General features: G+C 42.8%; 1 protein-coding gene across 11 annotated transcripts in view; it reads left to right on the forward strand.

Annotated features, from left to right (window-relative positions):
• The window catches only part of RSU1 (Ras suppressor protein 1), a 198,485-nt gene that overhangs the window by 47,895 nt on the left and 123,472 nt on the right, over positions 1-27,118 (forward strand). For all 11 annotated transcript variants that reach the window (XM_032622307.1, XM_032622318.1, XM_032622317.1 and 8 more), the window contains 3 exons: positions 4,830-4,948; positions 6,815-6,897; positions 7,169-7,283. In XM_032622307.1, coding sequence (XP_032478198.1) covers positions 4,830-4,948; positions 6,815-6,897; positions 7,169-7,283 — 317 coding nt within the window. The remainder of the gene's footprint in view (positions 1-4,829; positions 4,949-6,814; positions 6,898-7,168; positions 7,284-27,118) is intronic.

A 27,118-nucleotide genomic window follows, 5' to 3' on the forward strand; every position in this document is an offset into this window, starting at 1 on the left:
CCATGGCCGCTGAGCCTGCGGGTCCGGAGCCTGTGCTCCGCAACGGGAGAGGCCACGACAGTGAGAGGCCCGCGTACCGCAAAAAACTGGAAAGGATTTTTAGGCCATGTGAATAAAGAGCGGAAAGTTGAATTATGCTGTTCATTCTTTCAGTGTCATTCATTGTGCTGAGTTATTTGACAAAAAATGTAAAGCTACGTAGGTTCCAAGTTGATCATCATTTCGGGGATAACCTCACGGCAGGAGCGTCGTGCCAGCTATTCTGGAATAACTTTTGACCTAGTGAGATGAGGAAGCTTATCTTGTGAAGACGTAAAAGTTTTCACCAAGCACAGAGTTCAGTGTTCGTGCGTTTTTTTTGTTTGTTTGTTTGTTTTTTTGGCTAAGTATGTGAGCACGTCATCTGTGGGGGAGAGAAAAATACTTGCCTTTCAGGCAAGAAGGTTTTATTGAATCAGGAGAAGCCCCAGAGGACCTCTGGAGATCAGTGTTCCAAAAGAGAAGTGCTCGTATAGGTCTTCCTGTAGCTTTTGAGGAGGAAAGAGAAAAGATGCCAAACAGCCTCAGACTCTCCAGTTTTATAAAGTTCTCCACTGTACATGGGTGTCTTCCCATTTCCATAAGCATTTGAAAAATGCTCGCCTGCAAACAGGGGAACTTAAACCATCGGACAGCTTTATCTTTAACACCTGAATCGATTGGAAATTAAGCAGATGGGGAAACCATCCTTGATGGTTCAGGCTCTCCACGGTCTCCTCAGGTGAGCTCGCCTCTTTGAGATGGGATCAAAATTTCTCTCAAACTTCCTGAGAACTAGTTGTAGTTATAGCCATCGTTTCTTGAGAACCTACTTGGGAGCCAGGAATTGCATCAGGGGTTTCCCATGTCTTCTCTCTCCTCTCCTGGAAGTCCTGCTGGGAGGGTATCGCGACCCTCCTCTTACAGTTGAGCACATTGGGTCTCAGAGAAGCCGAGTAAGTTCCCCAAGGCCACCCAGCCAGCAAGAGCTGGAGCTGGACCTCCATCCCAGCTGCGTTTTTCCTCTCCCCTTGCTGTCACCTCTCAGGGCAACCTTGAGTGCTGGAGCTCTCAGAGGGATGCCCTGAAAAGAGGTAGCTCCCAGGGGGAGCGATACATTTGGGAGACTGGGATGGACATAGACACACTATTCTATATAAAATCGATAACTAATAAGGACCTACTTAGAGCACAGGGAACTCTACTCAATACTCTGTAGTGACCGATATGGGAAAAGGATCTAAAAAAGAGGGGACATATGTAGATGCATAACTGATGCACTTTGTTGCATAGCAGAAACTGACACGACATTATAAATCAACTAGACTCCAATAAAAATTGAAAAAAAAAAAGGCAGCTCCCATGTGTAGCTGGAGATGGACGTGAGCGCCCCCTTCGGGGTAGGCAGTGCATGACAGTGCCTCCCTTGACAGTGCCAGGGACCCGGCTGTCCGGTCACTGTGTGTGTGCTGGTGTCCAGAGGAACAGGTCCTGCGCTCCTGGCATTGCTGACAGTGGAACCGACTCTGCTTCCAGGCCTTCTGAGGCATTTAAATTAGGGCTTCCTTTCTGCCCACCGGGTTAGCGGGCCCACTGCTGTCACTGCTGCCGACTGCACAGGGGCTCTGCTGAGTTCCTGACAGGTTGGGGGGATTGGTTTCTCGCTCAAGGAGAAAGAGAACCTGCTGTTTAGTCGATTCTTGCCACCCGGAGAGGGGGACAGGCTCAGGCCCGCTCTAGGCTGGAGATTGGACAGGAGCTCTCTCTTTTTGGTGAGATGCCTCTTCCCGCTAAGAAAGTCTAAGCGTGGATTTCTTGCACCTTATGTTTCAGAAGTGTATTTCTGTGTTTGGGAAGAAAAACCTTATTGGTCGTTTTCAGAAGTGGGTAACTTAGAGCAAGGTTTAAAGAAAGAAGTGCCTGATGTGTACTCCTATGCCTTTCTCACTGTCTCTGAATCTATTCCTTCAGTTTACTCAGCACCCTCACACTGGGGTCCAGGGATTAGGGGTGCGTTGGCCCCCACGAGTGCTGGGTGCTCTCAGATACCCGTCATTCTCATCAGTAGAGTCAGGGGTCCTTGGTACTTAACCTGTCTTAACCTGTGACTTAATCGCAGAATTCCAAGATCATTATACGTACTGTCCTGCCGACGTTCCACGATAGTTTTGAAGACGCAGGTGAAGCACTTGACATAAGTGTGCTTCACAAATTGTGAATTCATAGAAAACATTAGTTGTCAGCAGTGTAGTAAATTGTAGTGGAGGTTATTTTGCCGACTGTAAAGCTAACCTAAGGTTTTATACCCATCAAGAGGTGGACGTCGCTTTTTTCTAGGTTTCCTTCTCTGCTACCAGCTATTTCTTCGGAGGCCTGGTTGGTGGGTGCGCACAGCGCTGTATCTCACGTGAGCGGGATTGGTGTCTAGAATTATTTTTAGTGTCACAGTCCCTCCCACCTTTCAATATTTGTCAGCCTTATTAGATTAAAAAAAGGGTATTTTTAAAATCGGGTTTTCAGTGTGTTCAAAGAGAACCACGTTAAGAAAAATAAGAGTCTTGAAGAAAATACAACGTAATAGGAAAATATTTTCCTTAGCTTTCCTTAGCTTTCATTGGAATGTATACATATATTCAAAAACTTCCCATTGTGGTAAAATACACATAACATAAAATACACCATTTTAACTATTTTAAGTGTATGATTCAGAAGCATTAGATATATTCCCATTGCTGTGCAGCCAATCTCTGGAAGTTTCTCCTCTTGCCAAACTGAAGCTCTGTACCCATTAAACAGCTCCCCACCCCCCTCCCCCAGTCCCTGGCAACCTTGATTCTAATTAGAGATGATTTTGAACTACTATTAGTAGTTGCGAAACAAACAAAAAAAAAGTGATTTTTTGCGGGGGGTGTGTGTCTCCCATTGAGAGGAATACATGAAAGCAAATGAAGCAGAAGTGTGAAAACTATGAGGCTTCATATGTATCTTTTTTATATATATATAAATTTATTTATTTTTGGCTGCATTGGGTCTTTGTTGCTGCGCACGGGCTTTCTCTAGTTGCAGCGAGTGGGGGCTGCTCTTCGTTGCGGTGCAGTGGCTTCTCTTGTTGCAGAGCACAGGCTCTAGGCGCGCTGGTTCCAGTAGTTGTGGCACATGGGCTTCAGTAGTTGTGGCTCGCGGACTCCAGAGCGCAGGCTCAGTAGTTGTGGCGCGTGGGCTCAGTAGTTGTGGCACACAGGCTCTAGAGCGCAGGCTCAGTAGTTGGGGCGCGCGGGCTTAGTTGCTCCCTGGCATGTGGGATCTTCCCGGACCAGGGCTCGAACTCGTGTCCCGTGCATTGGCAGGCGGATTCTTAACCACTGTGCCACCAGGGAACCCCCTTTTTTTTTTTTTTAAATAGATCTTTATTGGAGTATAACTGCTTCACAATACTGGGTTAGTTTCTGTTGCACAACAAAGCGAATCAGCCGTATGCATACGTATATCCCCATATCCCCTCCCTCTTGAGCCTCCCTCCCATCCTCCCTATCCCACCCCTCTAGGTCATTGCAAAGCACCGAGCTGATCTCCCTGTACTATGCTGCTGCTTCCCACCAGCCAACTGTTTTACGTTCCGTAGTGTATATATGTCGATGCTACTCTCACTTCGCCCCAGCTTCGCCCTCCCACCCCATGTCCTCAAGTCCACTTCCTATGTCTACCTCTTTATCCCTGCCCTGCAACTAGGTTCATCAGTAACATTTTTTGTTTTAGATTCCATATGTATGTATTAGCATACAGTATTTGTTTTTCTCTTTCTGACTTCACTCTGTATGACAGACTCTAGATCCATCCACCTCACTACAAATAACTCAATTTCATTTCTTCTTTTGGCTGAGTAATATTCCACTGTATACATGTGCCACATCTTCTTTATCCACCAGTATCACTGATGAACATAGATGTAAAAATGCTGAACAGAATACTAGCAAATAGAATCCAGTAGCACGTAGGATTTATCCCAGGGATGCAAGGATTCTTCAGTATACGCAAATCAATGTGATACACCATATTAACAAATTAAGGAATACAAACCATATGATCATCTCAATAGATGCAGAAAAAGCTTTTGAAAAAATTCAACACCCATTTATGATACAAACTCTCCAGAAAATGGGCATAGAGGGAACCTACCTCAACATAATAAAGGCCATATATGACAAACCCACAGCAAGCGTCATACTCAATCGTGAAAAACGGAAAGCATTTCCACTAAGATCAGAAACAAGACAAGGATGTCCACCCTCACCACTCTTATTCAACATAGTTCTGGAAGTCCTAGCCACGGCAGTCAGGGAAGAAAAAGAAATAAAAGGAATACAAATTGGAAAAGAAGAAGTAAAACTGTCACTGTTTGCAGATGACATGATACTATACACAGAGAATCCTAAAGGTGCCACCAGAAAACTACTAGAGCTAATCCTATGCACCTTTTGAGGTCTTATTGTTGCTACATTCATAAGGAAGTTTTTCTCTAGGAGGATGGGTATGTTGTGATGTTCTAATTTTCTGTGTAAACTATGATTGAGCATCAGCTTTGGAGAAAGTGACAACTAAGACATTTTCAAATGTTCCCTGAACGTGTTGATTCTCTGACTAGAATTACTAGGCTGGTGAAAATAACGTAACGTGGATGGAATGATGGCAGTCTTTTGAGCTTTGAGCCTCTCACGTGCGGCTCTTAGGCCCGTGACACAGAGGCGATTTGAGTAGTCTGTATAAATACGTTTTGTGTGTGACGTCTTGCATTTTTTCCCCCCTAACAACAGCATGAATAGACTGAACACTCTGCCTCGAGGATTTGGATCGCTCCCAGCTCTGGAAGTCCTTGATTTGACTTATAACAACTTGAATGAAAATTCTCTCCCCGGAAACTTCTTCTACCTGAGTAAGAAACTTCGAATTCTATAAATCTCCTTAAAATGGTCCTTTGCGTTCTAAGTGGGAAATTTATTTGCCAGGGCCCAAACTCCAAGAGAAATTATTGGACAGATACATTTTTTTCCCCTTCAGATTCCTTTGAATATACCCTCACAGCTCAGCAGTATGTATCCTTGATATTTCGTGATCTGACACCATTGCACTCAAGTGGACTTGGCAATGTCATATTAACTTTCTGAGAGAGATTTTTGCCTAAATGAGATCAAGTCTCACATTTAGCTAAGAGAACTTGACTTTCTTTTTAAAGAGCATGCAAAAGACGTAATGTGTGTCTTCTTCCTGTATTGCTGTTAACTCTCTGTAGGCTTTTTGCCCAAAGCTATTCCAATCAGTTACTTATAAAAATATCTATTCATAAACCACTAACAGAATCTTAAACATTTCTAGCCAGGACTTTTGTTTAAGCCTTTTAAAAAGTGTTTTTATTGACGTAGTCTGTTTTGTCTATAGCATATCATCAGACATTAAGAAATTGTTAGTCACATATGAACACACTTTATCCTTTTATACGCAAACGCATTTCTTGCTGCAGATAGATGCTTGTGAAAAAAAGGAAAAACTGGTTTTCCCGAGGACTTGTGAAATCTTTAGGAAAGAGTTGCTGTCTTTAGGTAAACGTTCTGCCTCTCCAAATAGTGACAAGCTGGCCTCGAGAAATTCTGACTTTGCTGAGTTAGTCTTTAATGTTCCATCTTTTACCTTATGTATATCCTTTATCCCAGACTTTGTCAAGCACGTGAAACCAACTTCAACATGTTTTCTTGGGCCATGGAAGAAATTGTTTTTCTTATGTATATTAACATACAGTTCTGTCGAATTTTAAGACATTAGAATGTAATTGAATACCTGTAAACAAATTAAACATACATCTGATTGTACTTTTCCCTTTCGGTTAAGGATAAAAACGTGCCTTAGGATTTTTGCCTTCAGTAGTTTGGGGACTGGTATCAGTGTATAATATCGTGAACAAATTTCTGATTACCGATATGATGCCTACGTTAGGGTTTTCTCTATTTTTATGCTCCACTTCATTATTTTTTTGTTTTTGCGGTACGCGGGCCTCTCACTGCCGTGGCCTCTCCCGTTGCGGAGCACAGGCTCCGGACGCGCAGGCTCAGCGGCCATGGCTCACGGGCCCAGCCGCTCCGTGGCACGTGGGATCCTCCCGGACCGGGGCACGAACCCGCGTCGCCTGCATCGGCAGGCGGACTCTCAACCACTGTGCCACCAGGGAAGCCCTCCACTTCATTATTTTAATGCCTTCGTCTTCATTTATTTTTGTGGTTAAGGCTGTAGAAACAAGTAGTAATAATTAGTCTGATGATAGAAACAGTGTACGGTGGTTTTGGCCTCCATCACCAGACAGCCTTTTGGTTATTTATTTATGTTTTGACCTAGCTCTGTTCACACGAACGAGCCCTCTGACCCCAAGCATTGATAGAAGCGACACAGTGGTTTTCTTGGTTTCACTGTGGATGCAGATCGAGGCATACATGTGGATCGGAAGTAATCGAAGAAAAATAGTTATCTTTTCCGAAAGCATATTGAAACCCTGTGCCAGAAACGGCTGGTGCCCATACATCGTTAATTTCCTCAGTCCTCCTGGATATAGATGTTTTCCTGAACGCAGCAGCTGCACAGTAAGGCCGTAAATCTAAGTTTGACCTGCTTGTTACTATCCCGAGCCCTAGGTGTGTCACAGGCTTTTCACCACGCCAGGGTTATTAATCAAAGCTGGCTCCCTTGTATCGATCAGCCCTCAAACGGTCGGGTTCCGTGCCACCCTGTTTATATATCGCTGTTTAACTTGCAGCCACCCTGCGTGCACTCTATCTAAGTGACAACGATTTTGAAATCCTGCCGCCTGATATTGGGAAGCTCACAAAGTTGCAGATAGTAAGTAATTTATCTAAATTCTTAGAAAATCACTTCACTCCTGCAGCCCTTCTGGGGTGGAATCAGGGCAATTTGAGCCAGAGTGCGGTTTGTTTTGGAATAAAACCACTATCCCCTGAGACCGTTTTCTTGCATGTCTGCAGACACTTGCAAATAAATTGAAAGGGCTGAGCCTTCGAAGAAGAGAGGGCAGGGGCAAGGAGAGAGTTTCTGTCGAGCGCCTCTTTACGTGAGAATTGTCTTGACAGCCTCTTGTTTCTCTTCTGTTTAGCTCAGCCTTAGGGATAATGACCTGATCTCGCTGCCTAAGGAAATCGGGGAGCTTACTCAGCTTAAGGAGCTCCACATTCAGGGGAACCGTCTGACTGTTCTGCCCCCGGAACTAGGTAAGGTGGCTGATGAATGGTCCGAGTTCTGGCTTTAATTAATAATAATGATCCCACTGCAGCAACCCCGAAAGCCCCTCTCTCCTCTTCTCGGCAAGAACCGTCCACCGAGGCAGCCAGTTCTGATCCTTTCTTGTAGCATTTGTCATTGACCAGAGTTTAGCTGTTCTGCGTTTGTCCTGCCCCGATGCTCTGTTGAGCGGCTGTAGCTCCCAGTGTCTTGAAACTGCTGATGGAAGATGACCCAGCTCGGCTGCCTGCCTGGTGCCGTGGAAGGAGCCTGGGATGTGTAGTAATGGTCTTACCCAGGGCTCCTCCTTTACCAGTGGTGATGATGGCTTTTTTTTAAAAAAAAAAATCTACCCATCACGCTTATTTTTTGGGGGGAACTGTTAATTTTTTATTTTAATCCCTTGAAAACTTTTACCAGATAGTGAAAGTATTTATGACAGCTGCTTAAAGATACCATTTGCAGTCATGAATTGGGTTCTCTCCTGACGCCATCTCCAGTGGGACTGGCTAAATAACGTTCTAGCTGGGAGCTCCTCGGGCCTACCCCCACGGCCCCTGGATCTTCGTACTCTGGTCCTTCAGATGGCTCTGGGTGAGCTTGTGGCCTTCCTTGGAAATAATGTCCAAACCAGTTATTCTGTTACTGAGGTTATGCCGCCCTTCTGGAAAAGTTTCATGAGTTCTCCTCTCTTTTCTCGTGGAGACTCTGGGTATCCTCCCATTTCCTCAGGACACGGAACTGTATTGCTTCTCAGACTATGACTGTTTGCTTTTTTGCTCCAAAATAAAACAATTTATTTATTTATTAACTTTTATTGAAGTAGAGTTGATTTACAATATTGTGTTAATTTCTGCTATATAGCAAAGTGACTCAGTTGTACACATATAGATAGATAGATAAATAGATAGACAGATATCTTCTTTTTCATATTCTTTTCTGTTATGGTTTGTCACAGAATAGTGAATATCGTTCCCTGTGCTCTACGGTAGGACCTTGTTGTTTATCCATCCTATAGATACTAGTTTGCAGCTACTAATCCCACACTCCCATTCCTTCCCTGCCCTCCCCTTGGTAACCACAAGTCTATTCTCTATATCTGCAAAATAACACAATTTTTCAAAACACATTTGACCCAACATTCTTTGAGGAAGTACCTCAAATGAGTCTGGTGCTTTTAAAGAGGGCAGTTACTATAAACCAGCTTGTGAGCTCCATGAGAGAGGGCGTTTATCTTTGTTCCCTGCTAGTCCCCAGCACCTCCCACATGCTAGGAATGAGGTAACTTCTCAAGGGGTAAGTACTGAGTGAGTTCATAAAACAGGGACCTCAGATAGCAAGGTGCTGGGAAGGCTACAAGTGGGCTGAGTTTGGCTTCTGTACAGAGCTGGGCTGTCCGGTATGGAAGCTGTGAGTCACACTTCAAGTGTTCAGTAGCTGCACGTGGCTTGTGGCTTCCGTACAGGAAAATGCAGATACAGAACATTTCCGTGGGGCAGAAAGCTCTGCTGAGCTGCATTAGTCTAAAAGGGAAAGCATTCACCCGGTTCCACGGAACAAACACAGAGTTTCATCCCTGCATTCCCATCTTCTGTAGCTCCTTTGTTGCTGTAGAAGGTCTTGAATTTGTACTGATTTTAAGGGCTGCAGAGTAACTCGGCACCGTCCGTCTCTTCACTGAGTTATGGGCCATCCAGTCCTGCTTAAGGAGCAGGCTACGTGATCAAGAGAAGAGGTTTACAATGGCAAAAAACCTTCTTGCCAAAAGAGAGATTCTAGGCGGTGATTGGCCAACCATAGATGTTGGCACTAGTAATTCCTGGGGAGCTTTTGCAGAATATAGATACCTGCTCCCTCCCCAATGTACTGAGTCAGATCTCCACGCGTGAGACCAATTCTTGTGTAATTTGATAAAATTCACTTAGCGCTTCTGACATGCGTCCTTGATTAGTGTGACGAGGAGAAATGAAAAAAAATGTGCGTTTTGTTTTATTTCATTTTTCAAACAGTGAGGCGGTGTAGGGCATTGGATTAATCAGTGATTTCTATCCGCTAATAATTTGGTAGAAAAATACCTAGTCGGACCTACACATACCTGTGTACCTTTATATTTTTAAATCTCACATTGGTCTTCCTATGTAAATACTGCACGTAGTCACATTTCTCTGACATTTCTGTTATGCTCTCCAATACCAAATTATATATATTTTTAATTCAGGACTAGAATGAGGAGAAAGTCTTTAAATGAGTTTATTTTTGCTAGCCTTACCTGGAAAAGCTTCATCTCAGCATCTGCCTGGTGGCACTTTTCCCCAATTGCAGGCAAACACTTAGCTGGAAATAAATGGTAAACCCCTATCTAAGATGAAGACAGGTGTATTATTTTTGAACAGTGATCTTTTTTTTTAAGTCAAGAATACTATAATAGATAGTACTATAATAATAGCTATTATAGGAATATGTATTAAGGCCTCGTGTGCCAGGGCACTGTGTTAAGTGCTTTTCCTGCATTGTCTTCAGTAAGTGTCCTAAGAACAGGAAGTGGGCTTTTTAGAGGTGAGGAAACTAAGGCTTAGAAAGGGTTGGTGACATGTCCGTAGGGACACAGTGAGTCACGGAGGCAAGACTTGAATCCTGACAGCCCCTTTTGCAGGTCCGTGTTCCTAACCACTGTGGCTCACTCCTTCCCATCTGTGTGCCAGTGAGAGGATTCCTAGAAAGCAGATTCCAAGTGTGAACGGAGCACAACACCTGCTCACTTCCCCAGATGCTGGCAGAAGGAGAGGAGATTCAGTGTGGCAGGTTGCATGGCTGGCTGTGCAGGTGTGTGGGCAGCAAAGCCAGAATAACCCTTGGCCCAGCGCAGAGGAGGTGACCTCTGCAGAAGGAATTGCTGTTCTGCTCTTCTGTTCCAAGCCAGCTGCATTGTTGCTCTGGTTCTGTCCCCCTGGTAACCACCCAGCTGCAGTAGGAATGTCTTCGTTTGTCTGTGTACCTGGTACCCAAGGTGGTCGTCTGGAGCTGCCCTGGCTGGCGGCCGAGCAGTGTTAGGGACTGTGGACTTGAAGCTTCTTATAATCTGTCCCTACAGCAGGGTCGCTTCTGGATGTGTTTTAAAGGGTGGATGACGCTCTCTCCCCTGTATGTTCACTTTTTATATATCTGAATAAACAAGGTAAGTGCTTTCGAGATTTCTGTGGAATTTCCTCTGAAAGTAAATTTGGAGTTTATTAACTTGAAACCTTGTTGGTAAGGTTTGAAGCAAGCAAGGGAATCTGGATGAATTTTGACTTGTCAGGTCTAAGAACATGCAGGGACACTGCAAAATAAAGTCAGGGGCTAGGTTGGAGTTTTAATATGTAATTGTATTACTTTTTTTCATTGTACATCCTTGAATAAGTTACTTTAACTGTTACGTCTGGTTCCTAAACAGTAAATCATTTGATTTTATGTTAATCGGTATACCTGTAGAAAATTAGATATAAGGTGGGTCTGTCATTTACCCATCCATTTCCTCATTCGTTCAAATGTAATTAAGTTCCTACTTTAGTCCAGGTTTTGTTTCCAAGGAAACAAACTTTTCCAGTAACGTAGAATTCACTTATCCAGCCACTGTTTACTGAGTCCCTACTTCATGTTTTATTTCTGGGGAATATACAACAAGAGACAAAACACCCCTTATGACATTTTAGTGGGGGAGGGAGGATGGATGGATGGATAGATAGAAAGCATAAGAGGTAACGTTAAATGCCCTGGGGAAAAAATAAGAATGGAAGAGAGTGTTTAAATGGGGGGGGGAGCGTTACTCTAGTATTGGGTGTCGGTAAAGAAAGCCCCGTCCTAAGTTGGTGTCATTTAGCCAGAGACCTAAGGCAGGGAGGGACCTTTCCGGGTAGAGGGAAAGGCCGGTGCAGAAGTCCTGAGATGGGCTTGTGTGTTGAGGAACAGCGCCAAGACTAGTGTGGCTGGAGCTGAGTGAGTGACAGGGAGAGTTGGAAGAGAGGGGCTTAGGCAGGAAGTGGGGACCCGACGACCTGGGACTGTAAGGGCACCGAGTGGTAGAGGCTGAGTAATGCCCTCCCCCGCTCCATCACTGGAATCTGGGAACAGCCTAGTTTGCATGGTAAAGGGACTTTGCCAACGCAAGGTCGTATCTTGAGGTGGGGAGATTATCCTGGGTTCCCCAGGTGAGCCCGGTGTAATGGTGAGGGGCCCTCGGAAGAGGGAGGCGAGAGGGCCAGGGACAGCAGCGGGTGTGATGACGGAATCACGAGGCTGGAGTCGGGTGTGGAAGGGGCCATGAACCGAGGGCTGTGGGCAGCCTCTGGAAGCTGCAGGAGGCCAGGGCACGAATTTTCCCCTGAAGCCTCCAGAAGGAAGGCAGCCCTTCCGCTTTCATCCAGGTGGCGGCAGTGGTTAGGGTCCGGGTGTGTTTCAGAGGCAAAACTAGTGGGAACTGTCGAGGATTTGCATGAGGGGGATAGAGCGCGGAGTGACTGAGGTTTGAGGGAACGGAAAGGACGGGGACGATGGTGGGAAGGGTGGCTTAGGGAGTTGGAGGACGGGAGCTGGTCGTGAGCTGAGCTCTGGGCACCTTCAGTTTGAGACGCTTTTTGGATATCGAATCAAGAAGGCAACTGGATGTTAGAATCTGCAGTTCGGAAGAGAGGTCTGGCGGCACAGCTGTGGGCATCGTCCACAGAAACACAGTGCCACAGGGTGGATGAGGTCCCTGGGACGTGACCGTAGAGGGCAGAAGATAGAGCCGTGAAGCACCCCGGTTCCTAAACCCCAAAGCCAGCAGGAAGGATCAGGGTCGGGCTGGCTCTTAGGCCAGTCTCTGTGGCCAAGTCAGGGACTGTTAACTAACTGTTAACTAACTGACTGTTAACTTAACTAACTGTTAATGCAGTGAGAACGCTTTGGCTTCGTAGGAGAAATTTTTCCTGACACGTGCAGCTAACTCTGCCAGTGAACGGGTGAAACAGACAGGATTGGCATCTTCTGCCGAGCTTGCCTGAATCCAGAAGTCTCTTTTGGACCAGCCCGTCTCTCTTTCTATCAGTAAAGAGCAGCACGGTGACTGACTGAAGTGTCAGCCCCTTTTAATGAGCGGAAGAAGCCATCAGTGCAGTGGAGACAAGGCCTGCGTTGGTGGGGGACGAGGGGGGACAGACAGCCTGACCGGTCCTCAGAGCAGCAGATAAAGCCCCTAGGTGGACAGCCTAACGGTGATCTCAGAGCTGGCGGCTCCGCGAGCAGTAGATTCTGTTCCGATCTTGTATTTTCTCACTCACGCGTGAGACTTCTGAGTCTTACGAGCTGAAGATGTGAAGTGTATGTCTTTACCTGGTCTCTCCTTGCTAAGTTTTCCAGGATTCCGTTCCTTGCACGTGGTGGAGTCATTTCTGGTTTCTTGGCTTCTAGACAGTCCTGGGACCTCACCTCCAGCATGTGTCAACCAGATAATTAATTGCCTTTGGAGAAGGAAGTCGTGTTGGTCAGCCAGGCGTGCAACAAAGCAGTGTTTCTAGATGTCAGAACCTTACCTGCAGCAATTTTCACAGCGTACGGAAGGGATGCGTGCGTTGCTACACATACCTGGGCCTTGCTGGCTTAGTCTCCTACTCTCTGCACCACTAATCAAAAGCACTTTGTATTACAGAAATATGAGAAGCTTACGGTATTGTTTCTAGCATATTTGTGAAGAGTAGAAGCAAATATTAATCCCACTCAGAGAGTAAGTGGTGTCATGAGTTGTGAGTTTCCTTCTAGTTGTATTCTCCAGGGTGAACAGACTTAAGAAAGAGGGGGGGCACCCATCTCAAGTCCTTCTCGTTACACCTGTTAATCCTTTTCTTAATAATGCTGAGAAGCTAAAGAAAAATACTTCCTCTCCTGTGGCAGGAGAGAAGGAAATACAGTATGCTCTTTTTGGTCAATTAAGTCGCTGATGATACATGTCTTATGGCTTCATGTTATTGCCGCTCTGTTGGTTGCCAGTTATCTTACCCAGAGGGTTAAAACACGTTTTAATTTATGTAGTAGGTTATAGTTCATCTCATCACTAGGCTTCGGTTCAAATCTCACTCTCCCAGTTCCTTGCTCTGCGATTGTGGACAAGTTATTTTACCCTCCATGCCTCCTGTAGAATGAGGGTAATAGTAGTCCCTTCTCATAGTATTGATGTGAGGATTAAAAGAATAATACACACACACACACACACACACACACACACACACACACACACACAGTGGATTTTTATGCTATTAAACGTTGACTATTTAGAGGCTGAGTACTTGGTGAGAGGCAATGGCTGAGAAAGTCCAAAAGCCAGTCTCCAACACGCTGTGATGAGTTGGATAAAAGAAAGGCTGAGACTTAGCCTTCAGTAGGAAAGGGGAGAAAAAGCAAAGGGGTGTCACAGAACAGACTTGTAAGGGAAGAGGAGTGGGGAGGAGAGGGTGAGGACTCCACGTGGCCAACACGCATGGCAGACAGGAGGTCTGGCAAGAAGGGTTTCACTGCCATCCTTTCAGTCCCATCGTCGTCATTTTCCTGATACACGTTTGATTTCACAGATGATTTTCCAAGCTCTGCCCTTTTTGTGAGTTTTATAATTGAGGCTGGGAGCAGGTCACCGGGTTCTTCTACTTAGAAATCTCTGTGGTTAGCTTGTTTGCTTCATTCACTTCTTGACTGTGGATGTCCTTTGTAAGACTGTGAACTTGTCCGAAGTATTGAACACTTAGGCATGCTTGCTCTAGCTCCCTTCTTCATCCCATGGTAAGATCTTAACCTGCCTCCCTGCTGGGGATAACTTGGTTTTCCAGTGGTTTAATTTCTCACTGTCTTATGTGACCTTTTGTGACACTGCTCGTTTCACTGACGAGTTTTTCCTTCTCCCAGAACTCTTGATAACCACCGTTCTAATTGTTTTCATTTTTTAACATTACTGATGTGTGCGAGCACTGTCATCCTTTTGTCACTTGTCTACGTATTAGTGATTCATGTTTGAAGCCCCTTAAATAAATCCATCTTCCTAAATCTTTCTTATTTTGTTATACATTAAACACATTAAAGATCTAGAACAAAGGGAGACTGTTGTGGACCTGGACAAACTAGTTTAGCTATCATGTGAAATCTTTTAACTCTTTTCTTGAGAAAAGATGTAATGGCAGTTACAAAACCATCTCCAGAAAAATCATATACCAAGAGCATGATAAATTAAACAAATTTTTTTTTAGTCCAGATTCTCTCTTCTGGATTGGCAACCTTCTATTGTTATCAGAATTGGTTTACTCTGCCTAAATCCTGTTATTTGTGAGAGGTAGAGATAGGTCACGGTCTGTCTGATTAGGTTAAGTAAGAAGTAGTACTGCTGAATTGGCCCTCTTTTCTACTTCTCTTCTTGGTTTTGTTCACATGTCCGTCTTAAGACGTATGAATGAAATCAAGACATGGGACAGCATAGTTGAGAGGGTGGTGGGTGGCGTCCAGTGGCCTGGGTCACCGTCCTGTCTCCATGCATCCCAAGACAGATGACCTCGAGCAAGTCACTTACCCACATGTTAATCACTGGTCATAGTGGTAGCAGCTGGCTTTTTTCCAACTGGAGTGCACTTTCTAGTTCACCAAGATCCTCACCTGAGCCTCTGAATATTCCTCATTAAACAGAAACGGAGAAATTACGTAACAGGGTTATACAGTATTTTGTATGTTTTGCTTTCCTTTTAAAATTAATTTGTAAGATACAAAAATAAAACACAACGTCAGTATCCTGTGAGTCAGAACAATTGCAGGCTTTATAAAATTTAGTTTGGAATGCTGCCCGCTGCGTGGTCTGGAGAGCAGTGCACACGTTTCAAATTACATGATAAACATACTCTTATTTCAAACTCAATTTATGTAGAAAATATCAAGAGTTTGAGACTTTTGGAAGCGCCAGTCCCCTCACTCACGTTACTGTTTCTTTTGCTTTTCTCACTACATTGATTTCACTGGCCCCTGTAGACACTTGTGTTTGCAAAGTCCAGGTTACTTCTGGACGGACCCAGACTTGTAACGTGGAAAATGCTGACCACACACAGTAGTCCGGCGAGAGGCACGCCGGGGAGTTTGGTGTAACTTGGTGTAACTCACCTTATCATGGTTGTCAGTAAAGCTCTTGGCCTCTCTCTCTGTCCTTTGGAAGAGGTGACTGATCCTGCCTCTGAGTCACCCCCGCCAGAGCCTTCGGGAGAGTGTCCTCCAAGGCCCGGGTGTGATTGTGGAGTCTGGCGCAGGGCCGTGTGCAGCCGGGAGAAGTGGATGCAGGTCTGCTGAGAGGAGCCAGGAGGGTCACGGGTGCCGGAGCATCTATTTGTGTGTTTAACGTCCCTTAGGATTACGTATCTTATTAGTTTGTTTTTAATATTGTGGCGTTTTTGTGTTGATCCACAGAAGCGAAAAGCATGTAGGAGAAGGCTAAGATTTACTGAGCACGTAAACTGTTCCATTAGGCATTCTATACGTAGTTCCTCAGGTAAATCTCGCAACAGCTGTGCGAGGTTGGAGGCTTTCTCCCCATTTTACCGACGGACACATGAAGCTCTGAGAGGTGTAGAGTAACCTGCTGAGGTCACACGGCCAATTAGATGAGGAACCAGACGTAGAACTGCCACAGTCTGGGGTAACTCTTCCAGGTTCACTATAGGGGTGGGACCATTTGCCGCTTTTGTTCCGTGCCCCGTTCTAGGACAAAGCAAAATATAGTCTATATAAAGAAATAGCACTTTTATGAAAAAAGCACTGTAGATTAGATAGTAACAAAGATACATACCTCAGAAGACAAAATTGTTCGTCTATGAAGTGGCTGCCACGGCCCGTGATATGTTAGCTTAACGAGCACTTTCCTACAGAACTAGAAACTGTGTCTCGAGTACAAAGTTGATTTTGTCAGTTGATCATGAACATTTTTGAAGTTACTTTTAAGCCAGATAGATTTCCAGAAATACTTTGGTTTTTTTACACAAAATACCATGATTTATAAAATGGTGTCGTGGACTTCATCTCAGTTCTATATTATAGACAAGGAGGGCTTTTTGGCCACTTTTTAAAGATGGCGAAACCAAGGTGTATAAGGAGATGGTGACTTGCCCAGAGCTGCCTTATGGACATGGCTTGTTATTGACAGCATCCGATTTTCAGTTCAGATCTTTTGACTTCAAAAATAAATATTCCTCCAATAGTATATCCATAAATGTATCAATACTGAGCCCGTGAAAAGGCATCATTTATCATTAGATGACAGCAGTGGTTCCAAACATATGCCTTAATTTTATTCTTTGGAAAATAAAGGTAATGTGAGGGATAGAGGAATCTTTCCCCGACTTTGGAGTTTTACCTTGAATTATATTCCGTGCGCTCACATTTTATTTCTGTGTTAATATTCCTTTTGCCATACTTCACACAAAATAACATATCCTGTTCTTTGATTCGCATGGCCTTAGTTGATCATCAAAAATGGCTCCCATGAGGTCTTCCTACATGTTTTTTTTTTTTTTTACAAGTTGTGTTTTATATATTCTGTTTCAGTGCATCTTTAGCCCTGGAAAATGCTTTAAGTGTGGATTTAAAAAATGCTAAATGAATTATATTTCTGCCTGGTGAGTTACTGCTTTTAAGGGGGTGGGAAGTTGCAACACATAAAATGTTTCCATTCTGTATTATAAATTTCTGGAAGCCCAATGTCAGGTTGGGTGTGATTGAACATGTGCATCAATCTTTGTTAACACCAGCTGGTAAAGCATGCCACTGTTTCCAGTGGACCATCCTTTGATTTAATAGGACACTAAATGTATTCTTGCCCTGGGAGAAATGCCGGCAGTGCTTAGCTTCCAGATTTAATTTTTTTTTTTTTAATTCCAGAGGCATATCTGTAAATACAGTTCCTGTCACCTGAATACATATATAATATCTTACATTGATGTAGCATCTCCCGTAAAGCTTCTCCTATAATATTAGCCCACATTAAAAAAACAAGTCATGTTCTATTGAGCCAGACCCAAGTGGTATTACATGTGGGAGTGTGAGTTTCTCTTGGGGGTGGGGTGGAGGTAGGGAAGGGGTGAAGTGGGGCATGAGGTTCTTCGTGGTGTCAAGGCCAGTAGTTTAGTGACAGACCCCAAATTGTGCCTTGTCACAACTCATCATGGGTTCACCTGTCTTTTTAAAAAATTTTTATTGGAGTATAGTTGATTTACAATGTTGTGTTAGTTTCTGCTGTAAAGTGAATCAGTTATACATACACATCTGTCCACTCTTTTTAGATTCTCATATAGGTCTTTACAGAGTGCCATCCAGTAGGTCCTTATTAGTTACCTCTTTTAAATATAATAGTGTGTCTATGTCAATCCCAGTCTCCCAATTTATACCCCCCCGCCCACTTTCCCCCCGGTAACCATGTTTGTTTTCTACATTTGTGACTCTGTTTCTGTTTTGTAAATAAGTTCATTTGTACCATTTTTTAAGATTCCACATGTAAGCGATGTCATATGATATTTGTCTTTCTCTGACTTCACACATATGACAATTTCTGGGTCCATCCATGTTGCTGAAAATAGCATTATTTCATTTTTTTATGGCTGAGTAATATTCCATTATATATATGTACCACATCTTCTTTATCCATTCATTCGTTGATGGACGTTTAGGTTGCTTCCATGTCCTGGCTATTGTAAACAGTGCTCCGGTGAACATTGGGGTGGGTGCATGTATCATTTTGAATTATGGTTTTCTCTGGATATGTGCCCATGAGTGGGATTGCAGGATCATATGGTAGCTCTATTTTTAGTTTTCTAAGGAGCCTCCATACTGTTTTCCATAGTGGCTGTACCAATTTACATTCCCGTCAACACTGTAGGAGGGGTTCCCTTTTCTCCACACCCTCTCCAGCACTTATTGTTTATAGATTTTTTGATGATGGCCATTCTGACCGGTGTGACAGTTAGCCTTTCTTATCTATGTTTATTTAGACCTTTCTAGAATTGTTCATGTTTTCAACCAATACTTTCATAAGTTGACTGCCTACTGCAGGAGAGCATCTAATGGTACCGTCTGTGCTTCGGAAAGTTTTGGGCTGTAGCCTGCCTTCTCATATTGGTAAACAAGCCCATGCGCATTCTTAGCATACTTTAGGGTTTCACGGGCCGCAGTGCTCTCTCCCTGTTGCCTTCCTATTTGCTGTTTTAAGGAGGTGGCTCTCCTTGGACAGCACCTGTACCGTATCATGCCAGGTTCTGACCTCCAGTCTCGTAGATAGTCATTCCTGTAATCTCTTGGGTTTGGAGAGCAGCGGTAAACAAAATAGACGTAATCCCTGCCCTCATAAAGGGAATCTTTGGAAAAAAAACAAGTCAACAAAGAGTTGAAAGTGACAAAATAGAAATTACAGCTAATACCCAAATCTGCTAGAATGTCAGCTCCAGTGTTATCTGTGAGCTTCCATCCTGGAGAGAGGACACCATCCTCTTCTCTCACCTGAGTTGCTCTAAGAGCCTCCTCCCTGCTTTCCTGCTTCCTACCTGGCTTTTTCCAATCCATTCTTCATGCAGTGGTCAAGGCCATTTTATAAAATCACAAACTGGATTACATCATTTCTGTGGAGCTATAAGACCCCAGATGATCTGGCCTCCTTTTTTTTTTTTTTTTTTAAAAGGAAACTGTTACTATAGCCCTTTTATTTATTTATTTGCTTGTTTGTTTGCTTATTTATTTATTTATTTTTGGCTGCATTGAGTCGTCGTAGTGGTGCGCGGGCTTCTCACTGAGGTGGCTTCTCTTGTTGTGGAGCACGGGCTCTAGGCACGTGGGCTTCAGTAGTTGCGGCATGTGGGCTCAGTAGTTGTGGCTCGCAGGCTCAGTAGTTGTGGCGCTTGGGCTTAGTTCCTCCTCAGCATGTGGGATCTTCCCGGACCAGGGCTCGAACCCGTGTCCCCTGCATTGGCAGGCGATTCTTAACCACTGCACCACCAAGGAAGTCCCTGGCCTCCTGTTTTTTATGCTACTCTTCCCACTCGTTCACTCACAGGCTACTCTAAATGGCTTTCATCCAGTCCCTTTTTTTTTTTTTTTGGGGGGGTGTGTGCCGCGCAGCGTGTGAGATCTTAGTTCCCCGACCAGGTATTGAACCTGGGCCCTCGGCACTGAGAACACAGAGTCCTAGCTGCTGGACCACTAGGGACTTCCTGATCCAGTTCTTTATGATCTTTGCTCTCTGCTTGCAATTTTCATCTCCTGAGTATTTGCAGAGCTGGTGCCTTCAGGTACCAACGCACATGCTTTTTTTTTCAGTGAGCCCTTCCTGACCATTCTGTATCCCAAGAGTTTCCTTCCCGTTATTTTCTACTATGGCGTGTTTTTTTTCCTCATGCATAGTTCTTTTATTAAATATTTATTCACCACTTATGTGTTTTAAGTCTCTTAGGGGAGGTATCAGCGTGTTTGATGGTAGAGAGAAGAAAAGAAAAATCTGTGCTTTCATGGAGATACAGATCCATGATCAGCACAAATTAAATTTTGTGTATGTTAGAAATTTTTTTCCATATAAAAAATTGGTCCAGGGAATTCTCTGGCGGTCCAGTGGTTAGGACTCCGTGCTTTCATTGCTGAGGGCATGGGTTCGATCCCTGGTTGGGGAACTAAGATACTGCAAGCCTCACAGCGCAGCTAAAAAAATAATAAATAAACAAAAAAATTTAAAAATTGGTCCAACACCATTTCCTTTTCCTATTGAATTGCTTTGGTGCTTAGTCACAGACCAATTTACTGTACAAGTGTGGGTAAATTTCTGGGCTATATATTATGTTCCAGTTATCATACTTTTATAACAGTACCACATTGTCTTGATGACAATAGCTTCATTAGAAGTTTTGAAATTATGTAGTGTAAATCCCCTTTTTCAAAATTGTTTTGGCTATTCTAGATCTTTTCTACATGCATATACATTTAAGAATCAGCCTGCTAGGATTTTTATTGAAATTTGACTGAATTAATAGATCAATTTGGAGAGGGTTTGCATCTTAACAGTAGAGTCTTCTACTCTGTGAACGTGGTATATTTCTCCATTTGTTTAGGTTTTTAAAATTTCAGCAGTGTAGTTTTGTTTTTTTTTTTTTTTTTTTTGCGGTACGTGGGCCTCTCACTGTTGTGGCCTCGCCCGTTGCGGAGCACAGGCTCCCGAAGCGCAGGCTTAGCGGCCATGGCTCACGGGCCCAGCTGCTCCGTGGCACGTGGGATCCTCCCGGACCGGGGCACGAACCCGTGTCCCCTGCATCGGCAGGCGGACTCTCAATCACTGCGCCACCAGGGAAGCCCAGAGTGTAGTTTTTACTTGCCTATATTTTGTTAAATTTACAGTTAAGTATTTTATGTTTTTGATGCCATTGCAAGTGGAATTTTTAAAATTTCATTTTTAATTAGTATTTAGAAATGCAGCAGTTTTTTGTAAAATGTCCTTGGTTAGTATGGTTTTCCTTCTTATACAGTCTTGTAGGGTTCTGTTGTTGTTGTTGCTGTTGTTTATTGGTTTGGCTTTTTGTGCGTGTGTGTGCAGGGGAGCGTCTTCCGTAAGATGTTTTATGTCCTTGGTTAGTATGGTTTTCCTTATTATACAGTCTTGTAGGGTTTTTGTTGTTGTTGTTGTTTGTTGGTTTGGCTTTTTGTGCGTGTGTGCAGGGGAGCGTCTTCCGTAAGATGTTTTATGTCCTTGGTTAGTATGGTTTTCCTTATTATACAGTCTTGTAGGGTTTTTGTTGTTGTTGTTGTTTGTTGGTTTGGCTTTTTGCGTGTGTGCGTGTGTGTGCAGGGGAGCGTCTTCCGTAAGATGTTTTATGTCCTTGGTTAGTATGGTTTTCCTTCTTATACAGTCTTGTAGGGTTTTTGTTGTTGTTGTTTGTTGGTTTGGCTTTTTGTGCGTGTGTGCGTGTGTGCAGGGGAGCGTCTTCCGTAAGATGTTTTATGTCCTTGGTTAGTATGGTTTTCCTTATTATACAGTCTTGTAGGGTTTTTGTTGTTGTTGTTGTTTGTTGGTTTGGCTTTTTGCGTGTGTGCGTGTGTGTGCAGGGGAGCGTCTTCCGTAAGATGTTTTATGTCCTTGGTTAGTATGGTTTTCCTTATTATACAGTCTTGTAGGGTTTTTGTTGTTGTTGTTGTTTGTTGGTTTGGCTTTTTGCGTGTGTGCGTGTGTGTGCAGGGCAGCGTCTTCCGTAAGATGTTTTATGTCCTTGGTTAGTATGGTTTTCCTTATTATACAGTCTTGTAGGGTTTTTGTTGTTGTTGTTGTTTGTTGGTTTGGCTTTTTGTGCGTGTGTGCGTGTGTGCAGGGCAGCGTCTTCCGTAAGGTGTTTTATGTCCTTGGTTAGTATGGTTTTCCTTCTTATACAGTCTTGTAGGGTTGTTGTTGTTGTTGTTGTTTGTTGGTTTGGCTTTTTGTGTGTGTGTGCGTGTGTGTGTGTGCGTGTGTGCAGGGGAGCGTCTTCCGTAAGATGTTTTATGTGCACAGTCGTGTTGTCTGCAAATAAAAATTATATTTCTTTTTTTCCAATTATTATCTTTTTTAATTTTTCTTTTTACACTTGCTAGGCCCTTTAATACAGGGTGAGAAGCAGTGAGTAGGAATATCCTTGCCTTATCTTGATTTTAAGAGTCAAGTATTGTTGTTCATCATTAAGTGGTTACTAACTATGTCTTTAGAAAGTACTGTGTATCTCGTTGAGTTTCCTTCTATTCCTAGTTTCCTCTTAGTTTTTATGAATGAGTATTAAGTATTCCCAGATGCTGTCTCTGCATGTATTGAGGTGGTCACGTGATTTTTCTCCTCTGGTCGCCTGACTCCACTGTGGATCCCAGTGATCCTTGCATTCTGGTATTCACACCCTTGTGTGGTCTCCTCCTGTTGTTCTCTGTGTCCAAGTGAGAACAAAAGAGAAATGAGGTCACTTCTGAGGTTAGGTTATAAAAGGCACTGCAGCTTCCATCTTGGGTGTGCTCTCTTGTTCTCTCTCACATTCTGCCTTGGATCACTTGCTCTTGAGGAAAGCCAGATGCAGTATTATGAACAAGCCTGTGAACTGAACAGGAAAGTGGATCGTCCAGCCCCAGTCAGGCTGTTAGAAGACTGCAGCCCCAAACTGGCAGCTGGACTGGGTCCTGAAAGACCCAATTCAGAACTGTGTAGATAGGCCACTCTTATATTTCCACCCTCAGAAATTGTGTAACACAGCAGTAGCTAACTAATATATCACATTTCTTTGCTAATGTGAATTACATTGATTCTTCACATGTTAAACCAATCTTGCGTTTTTATACTGAAGCCCACTTAATCATACTGCATTACCTGTCCTTTATTTGGTAAAAGCTTTACTGAGATATAATTCATATACCATACAAGTCACTCATTTGAAGTATACAATTCAGTGTTTTTAGTATGTTCAAAGAATTGGGGCTTCCCTGGTGGCGCAGTGGTTGAAAGTCCCCCTGCTGATGCAGGGGACACGGGTGTGTGCCCCCGTCTGGGAAGATCCCACATGCCGTAGAGCGGCTAGGCCCGCGAGCCATGGCCGCTGAGCCTGTGTGTCCGGAGCCTGTGCTCCACAACGGGAGAGGCCACAACAGTGAGAGGCCCGCGTACTGCAAGGAAAAAGAAAAAGAATTGTACAGCGATCACCACAATTTTAGAACTTTTTCATCAACTTTAAAAGAAAATCTGTACACTTCAGCTCTTACTCCTCAATTCCTCCATCTCCCCCAGCCCTAAGGGCATATTCTTTTTCAAGATTATTTGTTCTGTTTTTGTCCTTGACTTCCTGTATGAATTTTACGATCAGCTTGTCAATTTCTACAAAGAAGCCAATTGGTATACTGATAGGTATTGCATTGAATCTACAGATTATTTTGAAGAGTATTGCTATCTTAAAAATGTTGTTTCAGATTCATGAACATAAGATGCCTTTTCATTTATTTAGATCTTCTTTAATTGTTTTCAGTGATATTTTGTCAACTTCAAGCTATGTGTTTTGCACTTCCTTTTTAAAATTTATTCCAAACATTTTATTCTTTTTGATGCTATTATAAATGAAATTGTTTTCTGGATTTATTTTTGATTTGTTTATTGCTAGTATATAGAAATGCAGTTGATTTTTGTTTTGGTCTTGTATCCTGCAATGTTGCTTAACTCATTCTGTTTTTTAGTAGATTTCTTAGAATTTTTTTCCATACTTTATCATGTCATATACAGTTGAAGATAGTTTTGCTTCCTCCTTTCCAATCTGGTTGCATTTTATTTTCTTGCCTAATTGCTTTGGCTGAAATCTCTAGTAAAATAGTGAAATTAAGTGGTAAAAGCAGACATCCTTGTTTTATTCCTGATCTTAGGGAGAACATATTCAGTTTTTCCCCAATAAGTATTATGATTTCTGAGGGTTTTTTGTTTGTTTGTTTGTTTTGTTTTTTTGTGTGTTACGTGGGCCTCTCACTGCTATGGCTTCTCCCGTTGCGGAGCACAGGCTCCAGATGTGCAGGCTCAGTGGCCATGGCTCACGGGCCCAGCCGCTCCGTGGCATGTGGGATCTTCCTGGACCGGGACATGAACCCGTGTCCCCTGCATCGGCAGGCGGACTCTCAACCACTGCGCCACCAGGGAAGCCCTTTCTGAGTTTTTTGTAGATGACCTGTGTCAGGTTTAGGAATTGCGTTTCTATTCCTTGTTTGTAGAATGATTTTATCACGAAAGGGTATTGGATTTAGTTAAATGCTTTTTTGCATCATTGAGATGATCGTATGGTTTTTGTTTTCTATATTTTCCTTTTTATATATTTCTGGATTTGATTTACTAATATTTTGTTTAAAATTTTCTACCTTGTTCATTTCATGAAGGGTATTGGTCTATATTTTCTTTTCTTTCAGTATCTTTGTATGGTTTTTGTATCAGGAATATCCTGATCTTATAAAAGGTATAAAATTGATATTCTTTCTTAACTATTTGAAAGAGTTCACTAGAGAAGCCATCTGAGTCTTAAGTTTTCTTTGTGGGAAAGTTTAGATTATGGATTCAGTTTTGTTTTTTTCTCATAGCTGTAAGACCCTTTACATTCTCTTTTGGTGTCATTTGGTAATTTGCACATGTTAGAGATTTTGTGTTTCTTCTAATTGTTCTATACTATCTATTATGATGTCCCCATTTTTATTTGTCGTACTAGTAATTTTTGTTTCTCCTCTTTTTTCTCCCCTTTAAATGATCTAGCTAGACTTTCAGTTTTATCAGTCTCTTCAAATATCCTGTGTTACTGTTTCACTGAGTTCCTTTATTCTTTGTTTTATATTTCGTTGATTTGTTTTGCTTAGTTTGAGTACAGTTTGCTCAGATTTTTCTATCTTCTTTAGGTGAAAACTTGAATTGTTGAATTGCAATCTTCTTTTCTAATATAAACATTTAGAGAAATAAATTTCTCTGTAATTGTTTTAGCTGCATCCCACACATTTTTTGTTTTTATTATCATTCAGTTCAAAGTATTTTCCCATTTCTCTTGTAATTTTTTCTTTGGTGTGTGTGTTAATTAGGAATGTTTTATTGTCACATATTTGGAGATTTTATAATCTTTTTGTCATTGATTTCTTATTTAATTATGTTATGATCAGGCATCATAATCTATATGACTCAGCCATTTAAAATTTATTGACTTGTTTTATGGTTCACCATTACTGTCTGTGTTGACAAAATTTCCCTGTGCACTTGGAAAAGGTTATGTGCCCTGCAGTGTTCTGTAAATGTCAGGGAGTATTATGCATATAATCTTACATGTTACTACAGATGTTCATTAAGGCCCTTTCCTCCTTTGTTCTTGGTATTTACCAAGTTTTTAACCCCCCAGAATAATCTCTTGGTCTTTATTGCCTTTTGAATTATCTTCTTAATCCACTGTTGTAACTAAGACCAGCTATATAAGTTTTCTAGAGCTGCCATAACAAAATGGGTGGCTTAAACAACAGAAGTTTATTTTCTCACAGTTGTGGGGACTAGAATGTTCCAGATCATTGTATCATAGAATCAGTTCCTTCTGAGGGCTGTAGGGAAAGATCTGTTCCAGACCTCTCTCCTTGGCTTGTAGATGGCTTCCTTCTACCCATGTCTTTATGGTCATCCCTCTGTATGCATACATGTTGGGTATCTCTCTGTATGTCCAAATTTCCTCTCCTACTCCTAGAAGTTCGCTGGTCATATTTGATTAGAGACCATACTAATGACCTTATTTTAACTAAACTGCCTCTGTAAAGACCCAGTCTCCAAATACAGTCCCATTCTGAGGTACTAGGAGTTAGAACTTCTACATGAATTTTTTGGGAGAGGACACAGTTCAGCCCTTTAACACAAACGATTTCTCTCTCCTCTTTATTTATAAACCTTGGTGTAAAACTTGATGTCCCTTGATATTGTTTCATTGTTTACATGCTTATTTCTGCCTTCACTTTCTTTTATTTTGCAACAAAAGGTCCCATTCCTATAAGCCAGCATGTTTAATCTTTTCAAGAATCAGTGACTCCTGGACTTCCCCGGTGGTGCGGTGGTTAAGAATCTGCCTGCCAATGCAGGGGACACAGTTTTGATCCCTGGTCCAGCAAGATCCCACGTGCCGTGGAGCAACTTAGCCTGCGCGGTGAAGTCCGTGCGCTCTAGGGCCTGCGTGCCGCAACTGCTGAGTCCATGTGCTTCAGCTACTGAAGCCCGTGTGCCTAGAGCCCGGGCTCCTCAACAAGAGAAGCCAGCACACCGCAATGAAGAGTAGCTCCCACTGGCCACAACTAGAGAAAGCCTGCGTGCAGCAACAAAGACCCAACGCAGCCAAAAATAAATAAATAAAAAAGAATCACTGAGTCCTTTATGAAGCCAGTGAAACCTGTAGAGGAACTCTCTCCAAAATGTATATTTTCACGTACAAACTTTTACATATAATTCAAGGAATTTAAAAATATATATCCAAATATATCCATGGACCCTTCAGTGTTGAATTCTCACCCCAGTATTCCTTCCGACTCCCTAATCTAGGTTCTGTCAGCTGACTGGCACAAATGTCATTTATGTATATCTCCCAGATTTTCCTCTGAATCACATGCAGATAAAGACAGTGACTGAGCCCAGGATACGTGAGTGGCTTGTGCAGGAAGTGACAGCTAGGGACAGAAAAGAAATCCATCACTCATTTGATTGGTTCTCCTTCAAATCTAGTTCATAGGGTATAGCGGTAGATGGTTCTATATAAACTTTGAAAAGGTCTTGGCTTCTTACCCCTTGCATTTAAAGGTTATGTGCTACAATGTGAGACAAATAAATCATGATTCACTACAACGACAGCACTGCAGTCAGTTACGTAAATAAATTACCAGCGAAACACTAAATCTGTCACTTTGTGTGTTCTGACCATTTAACAGTCAGAATAGGGTTGGAAAAGAGGGCTGCCTGGAAACAAAAGAAGTATAGTGGCAGGTGCAATTAGCAAGATCAATGGTTGGTGTTCAGGGTTCATTGTTTGGTCATTTCAGGTGACCCAAGTGAAAGCAGTTGCTATCCAAAAGACTTTGCTAGCTATAATTTGCTGTACAAGAATGCAGGAAAGCGAGTTGCCCAACTTTACAACATCTTTGGAGTGTGTTATTTCTCAGCTTACTGTGTTCCTAGGGCAGTGACCAAAAGATCAGGCTTGCTCTTTTCATTCAGTCTTTTCATTGATACTCCACAACTTTTGCTCACTCAGTATACTTTTTTTTTAAGCAATTTTTATTTATTTATTTA

Source organism: Phocoena sinus, chromosome 2 (assembly GCF_008692025.1).
Source record: "Phocoena sinus isolate mPhoSin1 chromosome 2, mPhoSin1.pri, whole genome shotgun sequence".
Lineage (NCBI taxonomy): Eukaryota > Metazoa > Chordata > Mammalia > Artiodactyla > Phocoenidae > Phocoena > Phocoena sinus.